The sequence below is a fragment of the Leptosomus discolor genome, chromosome 1 (genome assembly GCF_034619465.1).
Source record: "Leptosomus discolor isolate bLepDis1 chromosome 1, bLepDis1.hap2, whole genome shotgun sequence".
In the NCBI taxonomy this organism is placed as follows: domain Eukaryota; kingdom Metazoa; phylum Chordata; class Aves; order Leptosomiformes; family Leptosomidae; genus Leptosomus; species Leptosomus discolor.
This window is the reverse complement of record NC_141391.1, coordinates 65799012-65815582: the sequence shown is the minus strand read 5'-3', so window position 1 is coordinate 65815582 and position 16571 is coordinate 65799012. Positions and strand designations below refer to the sequence as shown.

Below are 16571 nucleotides of genomic sequence, written 5' to 3'. Positions count from 1 at the left end.
TTGCATAAACAAAATCAGTTTTGGGTCAGCTTTACAAAAATTTTATTCTAAAATCTTGAGAGATGTGACTTCCTGAAGTCAGTTCTGACTGTGAGGTACCATGATGCAGTTAGCATACCACATAGTACAGCACCTTCAAGTGTAAATAACAAGCAAGCAATTATAAGCAAAGCCCTTTTCTGGGGGTTATTGAATGGTGGTTTTTAGGAAGACCTGATGTATTGTCAACAAGAACCTACATTTCACTAGCTTGACATACGCACCTCATTAGCAACAACCTTAAGTTACTACTGGAATTGTTACCCTTCTAGATGGTCAGATCATACTCAGTACTACAGCTGCTTGAAAGGGTTCTGCTGAAAAAGCTTTTTTTTAAATGGAAAGTGGACTTTGGATTACGTGAAAATCTTTTGCTCTTCCCAAAACACCCTATTTTCACCTCCATCCTAGCAAGTTTTGGCTTTCAGTGTTTGTAGATAGCAATCTGAAAGCTATTGGAAGTGGCACAGAAAGAAATAAATTGTAATTTTCGTGGTTTTGCTATGGAGAATAGTTTGTTGGGTTTTTTCCTAGTAGGCATATACAATTATGCAATAAAGAAACAAGTATCTCACTTTTGGTCCAGGGTAGCCAGGAATACCATGTGGTCCTTGATCACCAGGTTCTCCTTTCCTCCCAGGCTGGCCAGGGGTTCCTGGAAAGCCAGGAGGGCCAGGGGGGCCAGTAGAGCCCCTTCTCATTTCATCACCCACTAGACATCTACTGCAATCCCCTTCTTCGCCTAAGGAAAGGATCGAAAAGAGAAGAAAGAATGCTCTGTCACAACAAACAAGATGTTCAGCTCTATCCATTTTATACATAGACTTGAGAATACTTGAGTAGTTTCTCAAATACTTGAGAAAAGTACTTTTTTTTTTCTCTTAGAAGAAACTAACACAATGATTCCTTGTTGTGTTAGCCCCAGATCAAATTCGTCAGTCCCCGACATGTCATAGTTCAATAAACTCAGACTGAACACAACGGGAGCTTTACACAATGCATTACAGCAGATCATCTATCGAGTTATGTTATAACCTACCTTTAGGTCCTTTTGGTCCTCTTAGCCCAGGGAAACCTTGCATGCCAAATCTTCCTGGTGTACCCTCCTGTCCTTTTAATCCAAAGAGAGAACCTAGAAGTTTAATTAAACAAAAATATAAATTAATCTACTGTAGATTTATTTCTCTTCTCTTTCCACCCTACTCCTTTGAGCTGCAACGCATCTGCCCTTTTCTGTTTCCCCCAATGCCATTTACTGTCTAACCCAGCCTGTTGTTATCTACCCCCTGCTCTTTTCCTCTCTCCCTCTTCTCACAGCTTCCCACAGCCGTTCTCAGTAACCTCCATCTGCTGTGGCAGATGATCCTTGCTATTTGCTCTCTCTCACTCCGAATTCCTTTGCTCCTCTCTCTCAGCACAACCTACTTTGCGGTATCACAGACCACTTGCTCTGGATCACCTCCTGCACATCCTTTTCTTCACTCCGGCTCTCGCACTGCAGTGTGGTGCTTTTCACAGAGGCACAGCACAATCTCAGTCAGAAGTGGCCTCTGGTCCAACCCTCTGCTCAAAGAAGAGCCAGTCTCAAAGTTACAGCAAGTTGCTCAGGGCCTTGTCCAGCTGAGGATTGCGTGCCTGCAAAGACGCAGAGTCTACAACTTCTCTGGGCAAGCTGTTCCACTGTCTGACGACCCTCATGATGAAAAAGGCTTTCCTAAAATCTAAGCAGAACTTCCTTTGTTGCAGCTCGTAACCATTGCTTCTTGCCGTGTTGCTGTGCTCCTTAGTCAAGCATCTGGTTCCATTTTCCCTATGACATCCCAAGAAGTAGGGGAAGATAGCAGTAAGATTCCCCTTAGCTTTCTTTTCTCCAGACTAAGGAAGAAATCCAGCTCTCTCAGACACTCCTTGACACTCGTATCCCTCTCCCAACCCAAAACTGACCACCTTTTTTTTTCAAACGTTGACAGGAATGTCTAAAACCCATACAAACCTTTCCTTCATTGATGAGCATACCACACTTCTCCCCTGTGTGTCCTCCCCGCCACCCATTTAATTCCATTTCCTCCACCTACTTTCTCACTTTGCCTTGTCAACAGCTATCTTTAAAATAAGCAAAGATGTTCCTGTGAGTTCTCATCATCTCTCTTCATGCACTTACCAGGCGATCCAGCGGGACCAGGTGGACCACGGAGTCCTGGTGTGCCGTGCCTACCTGGAAACCCAGGCGGGCCTGCCTGATAAGCAGGCAATCCTACTTCACCTTTTTCGCCTTTTGGCCCTATTTCTCCAGGTAAGCCTGGCTTATCGCCATCCTCTGAAACAGAACCAGGGAAGAAGTTCAGAACAATTTCTTAACAACGCTGCTCAAAGAGCTGTAATGTGGCAGAAGGGAAAGTTAATGCAACTGCATCTAGCATGCAAGGAAAAGTGGAAATATTTAGCGTAGAGCAAAAATGGTAACTGCACTTTTCACTTGAGCAAATCAATAACAGTTACTGAAGCAAGGCTCTGTCATCATCTCTACTTCAGTTGTTTTGCCAGAGCCCGAAGGAAAATGTTTTGCCCCTGCAGTTAGTTATCTACCACTCTGCACTACGTATTCCACGGTCTGCACATTTACTTCCCCCATCCTGACCCTGTGTCAGGTAAAACTCGCCATAAAGTTAAGCTCTGGGTACATGTGTTGCTGGGATGTTACCATCAGAGAATCCAGGAAGACCAGGCAGCCCACGATCTCCCTCCTCTCCTGGGTCTCCCTGTAGTCCAGAAACACCTGGAAATCCTGGATCACCTCTTGCACCTGAAAGACATCGCCAGTTCCACAAAACAGGTCAGTGCAATGCTGTTTGTGACCCATAAATGCTGACTTGTGATAGCTGCAGATGGCTCAGTTCTTAAAAAGTAAAAATTGGGCACTTCAAGGGCTTGAGAATATTACAATTTACAACCAGTTCTTAAAGGTAGCTTTAGAAATGCAAAATCCTGCTACCTCATGCTACCTCAGTCTGAATAAAGAAATATATCTGAGAGATTTCTGTAAAGCCCAAATAGCTGGGAGCTGAGCATGGCCTGTGACAGGAATGCTGTGGAGCCACCAAGCCCAGGAAGAAGCAGAATATCTCTCAGCTCTTACTAATATGTCACTAGAGCTGCATTGCTCCTGGGAAGCACAGTAGACCAGCTCTCTGAGGAAAGCCCCTCCTTTTCCCACAAGAAGTTGCCAGGATAACAGATGTACGACATGTGAGCTTTCCTCTGCTCCCCAGTACCAAAAGCATCTGCCTGGGCCCAGCTATAACCTGCAAAAAGTATCGTGCCCTTGTCAAAGGTCAATGATACTGGAGGACATATGGTATTTCCAGCTCCCTGCCTGCTTCCTCCTCTCTCTACATAGTCTCTCCTGCTCCTAAAAGCCTGGCAGGGTATTTGGTGTGAGCTGAACATTGTTTTGGGCCTCTTGCCCCCTTTCTCTGGGAGGAAGCGAACCATTCATTGTTAGACTCCCTGGCTTTCAATAAGACTGGTAAACTCAACAGTATGAGGACATAGGCTGGGACAATGGCATCCTTGCTGTCTGCAGGCACCTTCCCTGGAATAGTTTTGGCCTTGGCAAACTGATATCACCTTTTATGTGTTTTGAGTCTGGCCAGCCAGAGCCACCACAGCTCTGCAGGACACCTGACAGTGGGTGCTACGAGCCTAGTGAAAAGATCACAAATGAAATTTGTCAAATTAAAAAAGGAAAAAAAATCCTCTTCTATTCCTCCAGGCTTTTTTAATGGCTTTTTTGGGGTGTGTGTGTGTGTTTTTTTCCCAAATACTAGATTATAAGAATTGTCTCTGCTGTGCTGCCATTGCTGCACTTTATCCAGAGCTTCTGAAAGAGGATGCAGAAGACAGACCCTTTCATTCTTCCTTTCACTGGACCACAAAGTCACACTCTTTTTTGCTTGTTTCTTCTCTGTGGACACAAGAATCATAAAATTGTTTAGGTTGGAAAAGACCTTTAAGATCATTGAGTCCAACCACTAATGCATGGAGGCCTTTTGTATAGCAATCCAGCTTCAACAGGAGAGACAAAGAAGCCACCTGCCTGCAAAAAGGTGATTAGGGCACTCTCTCGGAAGGCAGTTATACCTTCTGGAGCAGTTAAGCAAACCACAGTTTTTTAAGATGTTGAATTATCAGAATTTCATGGTTTTGATCTATGTAGAAGGTAGTAAAATGCAGCTAAAACAAGCAGTCTAAGCAAAGAAGACGTACCTTTCCTTGGGATGCGGGAAGGAAAATAGGAAACTGGTCCTGGAGGTCCGATCTCACCTGACTCCCCCTGTTAACAGAAGTTGAAGTATCACATCTAAGCACATTATTCTAGAGAATTTCTTTTAAAATGGAAAGGTATGCTCAGGAAACACAAAGAAACAAATTTTCAGAAGCACTGATGTGACTTTTGAGAAAACTCAGAGATTTCAAGTTAACAAACCATATAACTGGTTCTACAGTGATTGACAAACACAAGTGTTATTACATGACAGAAAAGAAAGCAAAATGACATCTGCTTTATTACTTCTAGCAAATGAAAGTAAAGCAGTACCTTGCTTCCCCTAGGACCATAGCCACCTGGTGGACCATCAAATCCTGGAAAACCCTGTAATACACATAAAAATCATTGATTTTTCCTTTATCGGAGACAGAATAAAATCATTTGGTCTGTAGCAGGTGGCTTTCATCCCTAGCCCAGCAAATGTTATGACATTTAAGGTTGTGCCCACTTCAGTCTTTTTAAAAGGTTTGAAATCCAAAGCATGTGGACTAAAACATGTGTGGTAAAACACGGTACTATCACATGAAAGCATATTTCAGCTGCTGGGAGTGCAGCAAAGTGCAGACTTCAATGATGCTGATACAGAAGAGATGATCTCTTCTGTGTGCTTTACTCAGCTCTTTGACAACTTTTGTTCTCTACAGAAAATGTTCATACGTACTCTGGAAAAAGACTAGTGTTAAAAAGGTGAATTTTAGTAGAAAACAGTGGCCAGATCATCAGCCAATATCAAACAACACAGTTTCACTGAAAGCAGTAATTTGTATAATTCACAGTAGTTAGATTATAAGCCCGCATTTTCAAAATTCAGCATCTCCCAAGTTTCACAGTGGGTACAATCCCACACAGAACTTGAATGTTAATAACCATCTCTGTAAGTCACTTGGGCAGTTTTGAAGGACTACAAATAGCAGCAAGATGCCACAAATCAGACTGCATGCTTCAGTGACCTTTCCAAATGGCAACTGTACATCACACCATCAGAAAAGGAGCCTCTTGAGTATCAGGTGTAAAATCTCTTTACACTAGGTGGAGCTGGTGATCTAAAAGTGAAGCCAGCAGCTTCCTAATGAACTGCAACTTCATCTGTGTGCAGGCAGGACTTAACCATCCTTTCTTAAAAATCAAATCACTCAAAAATCAACAAAGGAGGTTCTTGTGAACAGCACACTGAGTAGGCTGTCCCCTCTCATACGCGTGATATACAATGATACTCCATCCAACCCAATGTACCCTCAGCTAAAATTGTTGCCAAGATTCATCCTCAACAAGAGGAAGCCACCGACCATTTCTGACTGGAGCATGAACCTACATTAAGGTCAACCAGTGGGACTTAATGGGTTTAGCATCAGCCTCTTCATGTATCTATCACTGATAGCATACTCCCTTCCACACCACCAGGTTTTGTGACTGAATAGCTGTGCAAATACTATTTTTCATGTTTCATGTGCTTCATGTCCCATGTGTTTTCATGTTACTATTGTTACACCTTGGTGGCACGACAAATCCTTAAACAACTAGGGATGGAGAAGGATGGAGAAGTCATGCACCCCACAGCTATTTGAATTCCTCATGGAAGTGATTCCTATTGCTGACTGAAGAAGTCTTTTTTTGAGACCAAACAGAAAGTATGAGCTCTTCCATGTGTGACAGAATGCTATTTTAAATATTTGGGTGTGTTTCCATGGGGACAGAGATTTAACTGGTATATTTATCAGTTTCCTTCTCTTCTTCTTTTGAGATATTCAAGATAACCATACATCTCAACCACATCTGCAGAGAACTATCAAAAAAAGTAAGTTTCTGCATGTAGGAAGATAATTACAGAAATGACGGTTGTAGTAATGGGAACAATGAAAATAACACCTCCCTGCAGTGCTCTTAATACATGCTCATGTTTTAAGCAACTAGACTTTTTTTTTTCCTCACTGATGAGAAAAGTAACTGACCCAAAATTATAATGATGGATGAATCCAGATGATATTTGTTAGAATACAGCTGGTGTAATTACAGCAGAATTTGTCCTCTACAGTTTACTTTTCAGACAGTTTGTCTACATATGTGTTAGAAACAACAATCTTCTATGAAATACTCACTCTTTCTCCACTGAGTCCTGGAAAACCATTGATGCCAGGCAGTCCCTATGAATGCACAATAAAATTAGCAAAATAAAGTGGACATCCTAACATCTTAATGGTTAAGAACCATTATTATTTCTTAGATAAAATAAACCTGACAGCCTGAAACTCTAACACTAACAGTTGGAGTTCAGATACTTTTTCAATGACATTTTTGTATGGTGCAAACAGAACAGGCCTGAACTCTAATCTGGTATTTGACTTTTATCTTTTAATCACTACATTGTAAATTGACCATGAAGACTTGAAAGGTGGCTGAGATTTTTTTTAAAAGTGTCCTGGTTTGGGCTAAATCAGAACTAATTCTGTTTTAGTGCTTTTAACTTTTCAGTTAAGTTTCCTCTAACTAACAGCACTTTCTAAAACAGCAGCCTGTTTTTCCAGACAGTGACTGCTCCTAGCAGTGATAAGGCCTGATGTTTATAGCTCGTACCAAGGAACGGTATGCAGAGAGGCCCTTGCTTATACTTGTTCTTATGGCAACCAAGGTCACTGCTAAATCTTGTGCTGCGTGTTGGGGTGCCGGGAGTGAAAAGGGTCACACCTGCAGGGAGGAGCGAACTGGACAGGTGACCCAAACCTGACCAACAGAGTATTCCATCCCATATACGTCATATTCAGTACAAAGCTGAGAGATCACGAGGGTCTTGCTCTCTTCGTCTCTTCCTCTCTTCTTCGATGGCTGACATCTGAGGAGGACTGATCCGTGCATCCCTGAATCCAGTGCCTGAGTCCAGCTCCTGTATCCCATCCCTGTCTGCTGCCGAGTCCAGCCTGGGACTGCCCCAGTGCCAGCCCTGCGGTGTGGTGGTGATGTATTGTCATCAGGGTGGGGGGAGTTGGGTTCGGTATTGGTTTTGTATATATTTGTACATATTGTATATATTTCATTTTTTCCTTATTCTTATTATTATCTTTTCTTTTATTGTTATTGTTCCATTAAAGCTGTTTTAGTTTTCTTTTCCAAACCGTAAAGTCTCTCTCTCTTGTTCTCTCTCCTTTTCCCTTTTGGGAGGGGAGAGGGGTTAGTAGAGAGCGTCTGTCATTCGTTAGTGGCCGGCCCAGCCTCAAACTGTGACAAAAAGTATGCTAAGTACTGTTCTCACCAAGTTTAACCACTTTAGAAACACTGTCCCCAAAAAAGCACCCATAGATGCTATAAGGTAATCATATTTAAATTAACTTTTTTTCTGGGGTCACGAGTCACCGGAGCCAAAGGCATGTCTGTTAACCATAGTCTGAAGAAAGCTAAGATGGGAACAGTGAAATACAGCCTGTGCTGAGGCCCAGGACAGTAGCTGTGGTTAGTGAGCACAGCTTTAGTTAAGGTTGGGTAACCATCACAGGGCTTCCCAATGATCGTATAGCCGTATCTGTGAGGCCCGTGCGGCCCTCTCCTCCCGCTATCATTTCAAAATGGTCTTTTTGCTTTCCTGTATCAGGCAGTTCAGAGCTGGCCACAACCTGGTGGGCTGATCACCTCATTTCTGTAGTTGTTCCTGAAGGCAAACACTTAGCTTGGATTTGCACATTCAGCTGGTTGAATTTTACCTTTAATGAGTGACTCACCCTTTGTCCCGGGAAGCCCATTACCCCTTCTTCACCTTTTTCAGGAGCATAGAGAAGTACTCCCTAGGAAACATTACAAGCAAGTTCAACATATTTCTTCATTATGTGCAAAAAAATTCTAACACTGTTTAATGGAAGCTAAACAGGAAGAAGACATCATTGTAACACACGGAGGATCTAATAATAGCTGCATGTGAAAGAACTGTTGTCCTTAAAATTAAGTGTAACGTGCTTGCTTCACCACAATAGCAGGAGCAGGCCATTACGATGATAGGCCACCCTATCATCTCCTTATCATCTCCTCCTTCTTCTGTAGCTGCAACTCTTCAGAAGAACCAAAGCAATTGTTCAGCTATACAACCAATTAAGCAAATCATGCCGAAACCATAGCTTCAGAGAGCTATTTGGCAAACACAGGCATGCTGCTATCTATCCTATTATTAAAAAAAGAAAAAGGAGAAACACATACTCCCTTTTGCTACATCACCATAAAATCTACAGTTTTGCTAATGTAGTCAACAAAATTCTACATGTAAATCCTGACCAACAGCTGAAGAACTGGCTAGCAACTGCATACGGAGGGTATCAGGGCTCACGCTGTGACCTTCTCCCACAACCTTGTGGAAAAGCTGACCAGACCATCTGAGAAAATAAAGCTCAGGCTTTCCTGATTGATAAAGACTGGATTTTAAACCACTCTGGGAAGTAAAAAGGAACCACTCAATGGCAAGGCTATTTAGACAGTCTAGAGGTTGCTTGTGAGTTAACTAAACCACATTCATCAAGCCTGGCTGACAGCTCTAAATGATACAGCAACACATGGGATTACCGTCCGCTTACTGAACGATGTAATGACCAATGGGACCGAAAGCCTGTATGTGCTGGGGAGTAAACCCAAAAGGACTGAGAAAATTTCCATATATACTTTTTTAGTGAAATTTAGTGGAATTTTTAAACACAGACCAGCAGATCAGGAAAGAGATTTATTAACAGTTAAAGCTAAAATTAAGAAAGTGTGTGAGGGAAAATTTTATTTTGATAAACCTGTTTGAGAATGACTGATTGCACTATGGAGTTATTACACATCATGTTGTTCACTTTTTCTAAAGCATCAGAACTGGTGTCTCTGCTTATGTTGTTCCATATCTATGTTACAGGGCTTCAATGAAGAATGCACCAGTACTAACTCCAATATTATTGTTTGTCTTTGTTCCTCTCCATTTGACTCACCGGAATTCCAGCTTCCCCTTTTTGTCCAGGTTCTCCTCTTTCACCCTAACAATAAAGAAAAAGTATTCAGCACGTCAGGCATTGCCATTTACATTTCAGTAACTTTTCTGCAACACAAAGTGACCAACGTTTATCAAGAGAAAAAACACCACTCTTGTGCTGTTCTTTATTCATACACTTGTCATATGAAATACATATAAATAAGTTTTTAAAGTCGCTTTTTAAAAAGAAAAAGAAGTTTTTAAAGTTGCTTTTTAAAAAAATATTTCATAATTTTTCTGAAAAGGTTTCTAGGAACGTTTCAGGCTGTTTCCAGGCTTGTTCATGAGATGTCTGTGTGGTGAGTGCCTGAGTAATGCTTATAAATAAATGCACATTCTCCCATTTTTACCTACTGATTATCTGTGAATTGTCTGATCAAAAGTAAGAGTTTCTGTTAGAATGAGACAAATCACAGCCTAAAGTCTTCTTGCTATATTGACTATATCTCCACCGAATATAAAGGGTCTCCAGACAAGTAGCTCACATGCGGACATCTCTGCTTAGTCATGGAAATGCCAACATGTACATAACTTAATGCAGACAGCAGACTGTCAAAGGCATTTTTTGATCTTTCAGTATAATAGCAATTTATTTATCTTACTGCAGAAATTACATGAGCCACGTGAACTTTCTAACTTCAAATTTGGGACGAAAAACTACTGGTCTGGAGGTTGGAGTCTGACACAGATTATATGCATACGGCGTATGAGCATGTCTGCTCCCAGCAAGAAACAACAGATGAGAATGAACTGCATGTTGCTGTTGAAGATTTCTCCAATACATACGAACAAGCCTTAATTGTTAGTGTACAAATACCTGGACCATATAGATAAGTTATATAAACAAACAGTAACTCAGATAGCTTCCCTAAAGATATGATTCTTTTACAGGAAGAAAATTTCACTCACTATTGTAAAAATAAGATACTAAATGATTTCTCAGCAGGTATTTCTGCTTGTGAAACGCTAAGATGTGAGTGATGGCCAGTAGTTGCATACTTAAAGAAAAAAGAACAGCTTTGCCTGAGGCACCTCTGCTCTGTGAGAAGTGCTTTCTGAATTATTTTAGCCACCATAGTTTCAACAAATACTTCATGATCCAAGCTATGGGCAAGTAGCAGATTTCTCTTTTGATATACTAAAGTCTTCTAAGTACTATATGTAAAAGCACATTTATGCAACATTTTAGTTTTGGTATTCGGAGCTCTTACTTCCTTGTGTATTTCAGCAAAATACTCCATAGTTACCTTGTGTTTGTCAAAGGGGACACCCATCAGTTCTCTTGTAGGAAGCCCAGGTGGACCTGGAGGACCTGGGGCACCCTGCAGGAAAAGCACAGGGATACATTTGCTAACAGTTATAACACCTTGTCAAGCTGTTGATCAGCACAGGGTCTAAGGAACTGCAGCAATACTCCTGCTAGAAGTATGGTTCTAAACCTCTGAATAAATTGATGGCAAGACAAATTTATTTTGTGCTGGCATTAACATATAGCAATACTTGCTCTTGTGCATGTCTGTTTCCAGAATGACGGTAAAGGTTATCACTTTACATAAAGTGGTCTGGCTCTATAAACTTCAGAAGTGTTGCCTCTGTGTTGGTGTAAATGAGGGCACAGCTAGATCTAGACACGTAGAAGTTAGTTCAGCTATGACATTCCTTATGGAGATTATCATTACTTTCAAAGCAATACTTGCTTGTTTTTCTCTTATAATTACATAATACAACAGCAAATTAAGACTGTATTTAAAATAGGTTCCTTTGAAAACAGCAAATAAAATCAACCTGTCCTTTAGTAGTGATATTAATTCATCAGTTTTCCTTTACCTGTTCACCTTTTTCTCCATAGAAGCCAAGGCCCCTGTTGCCCTGCAAAAACCAATAGGTCAAGATTTACTAAGCGCACAACACAGCTGTCTAATGTAAAATTCAAATTTAAACATGCTTAAAAGCCTTTTCAGGCTCACAAGTCTGTAGGACACCACTGAAGAACTGCAATTAAATAATAGCCTATGTTTACCTTGAAGAATTTTTATAGATTTAGAAGTATTTTTATAGACCTAAACATTCAGAAAGACAACTCTAATTAAATTCTCATGCTACCAGTGCTTCTTACAACAGACTTTGAGTCATTCACTGAGTACTGTTGTGAAAAGACCAAGCATTTCTTTTGCAAATTTTTTAATAGCACTGAAAGTTAAATAAAAATACCTAAGTGGGCTGGAACGATGAACTAATGCATTTTTTCCGCTGAGATATAACTGAATATTGCAAAGACTGCAAGGATTCTCTGTTCTTGGGAAGCTACTGTGACTACAGTAGCAAATTAAATCTGGCTCTAGAACTGGTTTAATCTTTTCAGGGCAGGCGATCCCAGTGTAGGATTAACTTCTTGTGGTATGCAGCCAACACGGAAGGTCTTGTGCTTCACAGCCTTTGGTGCAGCCTATCGTTCTTTATTTTACTGCCTTCAAGTGGGTCTTGGACAAACCTCAGTGACACAAAATCAACATAAACAACCCTGAGACAAAGACTTACTTGTGGTCCTGGTGGTCCTGGGGGCCCCGGTGGTCCCTGGGGAAACACAATAGGGGAGAGCAAGTTACATGTTGCTTTCTAATCAATGTATGCAGGAGGTCAGCTACTTTATGTCTGAAATAAAAGTATATATTTAGAAGGCAATGTGTTCCTCAGCATTCAATGTGCTGTCCTCACCGTATTTTGTGTTTACTGTTCTGAAAAATACCCTCCTAAGTCACATCATAATCTTTCCTATCAGAATAACAGTCTCCCATCTTAGACCTAAAGAAATCCTATTTTTATTTCAAGTAATAAGAACTCGTGCTTTTGGATCCTGACTTAGTATTTTAAGCTCATACCTAAAGTTAAGCATGCCTTTAAGTGCTTCACTGGACTGGTGTCTTGGTACTGCATCCACCTGTAAAGGGAGTTGAACTACCATATGCATCCCAGATTACCTATCTGGTATTGTACAGAATTAAACCAAGGGGAGATGGTGGGAAATGAAACTGTAACAGGAGAAAAAGCTGCCAGAGTCTTACAAGAAGAACAGTAGGAAATCCATTAAGCTGACAGACAATCTGCCTTGCTTCAGTCAGCTATGGTAGTTAACAGGCTCCAAAGGGCTCTACACGTTAAAAACTCTGTCAAAAGTGGGAAAGGTGGGGTGAGTAAGAAGCATGAGCTATTCAGCGAAGAAGATGGTGAACAAGAGGCATAGAAAAGAGAGCTGCAGCTGGAAACGTCCACCTACTGAGCCCCAAAGCAGATGTAACTGGGTTATGCACAATCAAACCCAACCTGCAAGGAAAAGGTAGTAACACTCAGGCTCCAAAGGGACCTGAACTTGCTAGGCATCTCTGCCTTGCCACGCACCTTTGTGTGCATGAACAATAGACTTGTTCTGAAAAAAAATCTTTTGAAACAGTTTTGGTTAGTCAAGTAGTCCGTGAGCCATTGCCTAATCTATTAGGCAGATGTACTGTGAAGGGCATCCCACTACCTGGAGGCCCTGCGTGGACTTGGGGGAGCCATGCTTGCCTTTGTGCAGGATCTAGGACTTAGAGAAGAGGAATGGTGCAGGCTCAGACCTGGGAAATGCTCCCAGGTCCCTCTCACAGGTGAGTCACAGCTTTCGAGACAGTAAATATAGTTGGATGTATTTTGGCAAGAGCTAGAGATGGTGGGGATCCATCCACTCTGGAAGAGCGTTCAAAAGAGATATTGCCAAGATGGCAACAAGAGGGATGTTGTCATAGCGCTCAGAACATGTATGGTTCATATCACTCCTAACATTCAAGACAGCGTACTGGGAGTATGAGTCATTGCAGACTGGGCAACTGTGTGAAGCTCACGAACTTTGTGGGTTCACTCTAGAGGAAGAGTAAGCAAAGGACTGAGGAGATTTCCCTTCAGGAGGACCAGAGGAGAAAGACAAGGTGCAGCTTACTCCAGATGATAGAACAGGCCACTGCAGAAAATTAACTTTGGAAAGGCTTAGCATGCTGTGGAACTAGTCCTAGAAATACTTTTTTTTTGGAGGTGGGTGTCCCTGAAAACAGCTGTGGAGGCTGGGTGTAAGAAGCCCTGAATTAATTTCCCCCTCCCGGCCTCAAATCAGTGATGTAGACCAGGTCCGAAGTGAATTTTGACAAAACAAACAAAAAAAGCAAATGCTATAAAGTTTTCTTACAGGAAAATAAAGCAAGTTAATGAAAAAGAAATATATTGAATTTGAACATCTGCTTCTCACCCATAAAACTATTAACCGGGGTAATAAGAAATGTAGAAAAAGGTATCTGGAGAGAACAGAATCTTCCCAAAGAACTATTCAGCAACAGTTATCAATGTCAGTGCTGTAAATGTTGATCTTGGAAAAAATGACTGAAAAATAGTTTAAAAATAAAATTGTATTCTAAATACTAATGAAGAATGTTACCTATTCAGTCTCCTGTGGGAAGTGTGGAGAGCTAGCATAAGTATCCTATATGAGCAGAAAACATAACATATTTAGGTCCTGGTATCTTTGATAACTCAGTGTAAGGGGATGTAGACTGGACAGCACTGAACAATCTTTATAAACAAGACTCTTTCAAGGAGGTTTAAGAAATACAATATAAATCAAGAGCCTCTGGCAATACAGGATGAAAGAAACTATACCTCTTTTTGCAATACCCATCCTTGTAGAGTCAGTGTCTCACAGTGCTTTTTAAAAGGTTTTGCATCCAAGGACACCTACTTGCTATTTCTAACCTGGTTTTTCTATCCATTTGCTGGGTTACAATCCAACATAATGGAACTTGCTGAGATAATTCTGCTGTTAGGTTCATTTCCTATGGAACATTTAAATATACTTACTGGTCTTCCTCGCTCTCCTCTTGGACCAAGAGGTCCTTGAAGACCCACTGTACCCGGAGGTCCCTTTAAATAAAAAAGACCCCAACCATCAATTAATGTCGTTTTGATATCAGTTACTACTGACACTTTATCACATTTGCTGTCATACTACTTACTTGAAAACCAGTGAACCCTGGATCCCCAGGTTCTCCCTAAAAAAAACAAAGAAGTAAAAAATGCAGTAAATACTATATACAAAACGGAATAATTTTTTTTCTCACTCATTAATTTTTTTCTGATTCCAAAAACTAATCACAACATACAATGCTACGCAAACCCTTACATACAGATACATTCATTACAAGTGTTATAACTGAGTGTGGGCCACATGGATTTTGTACTTTCTATATATAGTACAGCAGCATGCAATACAGTAGGAGGGTACGAAGTTGGCTAGGGAAGTCAGGGATCCAAACTACAAGGTTGCAATGGACAACAGACCACGTTTCATTCCTTTTTGAAAAATCCTATCTAACCAGTGGCTTAATTAGGGCTATATCCTTAGCTGAAATGTACAAGCTCATTTTTCTTCAGTTGCGTGGGAATTACTGAATCATTTTGATTCTCTTCTGAGTCACTAAAAGCATTTGGAACATACTGTTTTCAGTGACCACATATTTTAACTGCAGTACATGTTGAAATGTTTTTTGGAAATTGGATCCAAAAATGTTCTAGCGCAAAGACCCATAAATAATGAGGTATTCAGTCCAGACACCTTCAATCATTTTGCATAGCATCCTAACTATCTAGTTAATTTGAGTTTAGCTAACAGAATAATTTTTTGAACCAAGTACTTTCTGAAATTAATACAGGTGTCAGTATCCATCCTTGGCCACAATATACTTGAGCAATTCTTAATCATTACTTAGTCATTCTTTAATCATTCCTAATTACTAACAAGTGCAGATTAAAAGAGCTTCTGAAATGAAAATAAGATTACATTAAAAAATACAGGCAACTTACAAATATGTCAACATAAAAACCTGTTTTGTCACTCATCACTGGCAGAAAATAGACATAAATGATGTCAGCAGATCCCTTCTGTGCTGAGTACAGCTCAGATGTAGCTTTGTACATAAATTTGTCACAATTTATACTCTATCAGCATATGTAACCCCTTATCTTTACCTGATATCTTACCTGATACCTTCAAATTATACATGACTATATATATGAGAAAAAGTTACAAGTAATTACAAAATAAGTTTTAAGGATTAGACCCAGTAAAAGCACCTATAGGAATACTTGGGGTTTACCAAATAACTAAATAATATATTGAAGCATATTTTATCCCAAGTTAACCAAATTCCCGCACGAAAATTACACAGAAAGGATGCTAATATTAAACAGAACCATTCAATGGACAAAACTATGGCAAAGGAATGATTTTGCCACACATGATACAAAGGCAGTCATTGAATAAAGAGGGTAATATTTGAACTACAACATCTTCCAGCGCCTCTGCAATCCACCTTAGGCTGGAATTCCTTGCAAATAACCAAGTGGTGATTTTTTTGCCCTTGGGTATCAGACAGACTTTGCTGTAACGACAGAAAGCAGAAGCCGCCTTGCAAAGCCTACACGGAATTGAAGTGGGCCTCTTGGGACACGTCCGTCAGAGCGTAAGAGAAAATAACTCTCCATCATGTGCTTGTAAAACTGTACTGAGCACGACAAACTCACAGGAGTTGCAGACGTACCCTGTACCGGCTTGCGATGTCTGGTGGCAGTATATAGGGCTCCCCCTTCTGGCCCTTCGGCCCTTGGACTCCCTGGAGGTGACCAAAACAATAAGAGAAGTAAGTTTTCATATCAGGTATGTTAACACATAAACAGCTAACAGTAACGAAAAACATTTGTTGGGCTTGTCATGAGTATATACATACTGCTCTTTAAAGGCAGAGACTATGCTTCGCTTTGGAAATTCAAGGTTTGAAAACAAAGTGTAAACCCTCACAGTACATAAAAGAATGAATTTCCAATTACATGGGAAGAACTCCCCGTTACCCGCGAGTGGTATTATGGGGTAGCACCTCCTAGCTAGAGCAGCAGATGCAGCTCCCCAGGGTGGACACGTGCCCTGGTAAATCCAGGAGCCCCACTGCTCACCTCAGCATGTTCCTACATATTGGAAAGCCAGTACTTTGGCCATGAGGTAAGGAAGGAAAAGGTTACTTTCATCAGGAATTGTGAGTTTAATATTGTTTTCTCGCTGTTGGATAAAGCTGTACAGGTTTTCCTAAAGTAATCTCTCCGCAAGGCCTACATGACAGGTATAACTCTGGGCAGACCTCCCAGCGCTGGTTGCAA

The 16571-nt window shown here is 40.8% G+C and overlaps 1 protein-coding gene across 1 annotated transcript in view; it reads right to left on the bottom strand.

The window, feature by feature from the left end:
• COL4A2 (collagen type IV alpha 2 chain) overlaps positions 1-16571 on the bottom strand; it is a 143305-nt gene that overhangs the window by 31652 nt on the left and 95082 nt on the right. The window contains exons 7-21 of the mRNA XM_086482086.1: positions 15962-16033; positions 14378-14413; positions 14223-14285; positions 11883-11918; positions 11172-11213; positions 10592-10666; positions 9304-9348; positions 8074-8136; positions 6463-6507; positions 4637-4690; positions 4306-4372; positions 2741-2842; positions 2201-2356; positions 1079-1171; positions 615-781 (exon numbers count right to left, since the gene is read on the bottom strand). Coding sequence (XP_086338212.1) covers positions 615-781; positions 1079-1171; positions 2201-2356; positions 2741-2842; positions 4306-4372; positions 4637-4690; positions 6463-6507; positions 8074-8136; positions 9304-9348; positions 10592-10666; positions 11172-11213; positions 11883-11918; positions 14223-14285; positions 14378-14413; positions 15962-16033 — 1116 coding nt within the window. The remainder of the gene's footprint in view (positions 1-614; positions 782-1078; positions 1172-2200; positions 2357-2740; positions 2843-4305; positions 4373-4636; positions 4691-6462; positions 6508-8073; positions 8137-9303; positions 9349-10591; positions 10667-11171; positions 11214-11882; positions 11919-14222; positions 14286-14377; positions 14414-15961; positions 16034-16571) is intronic.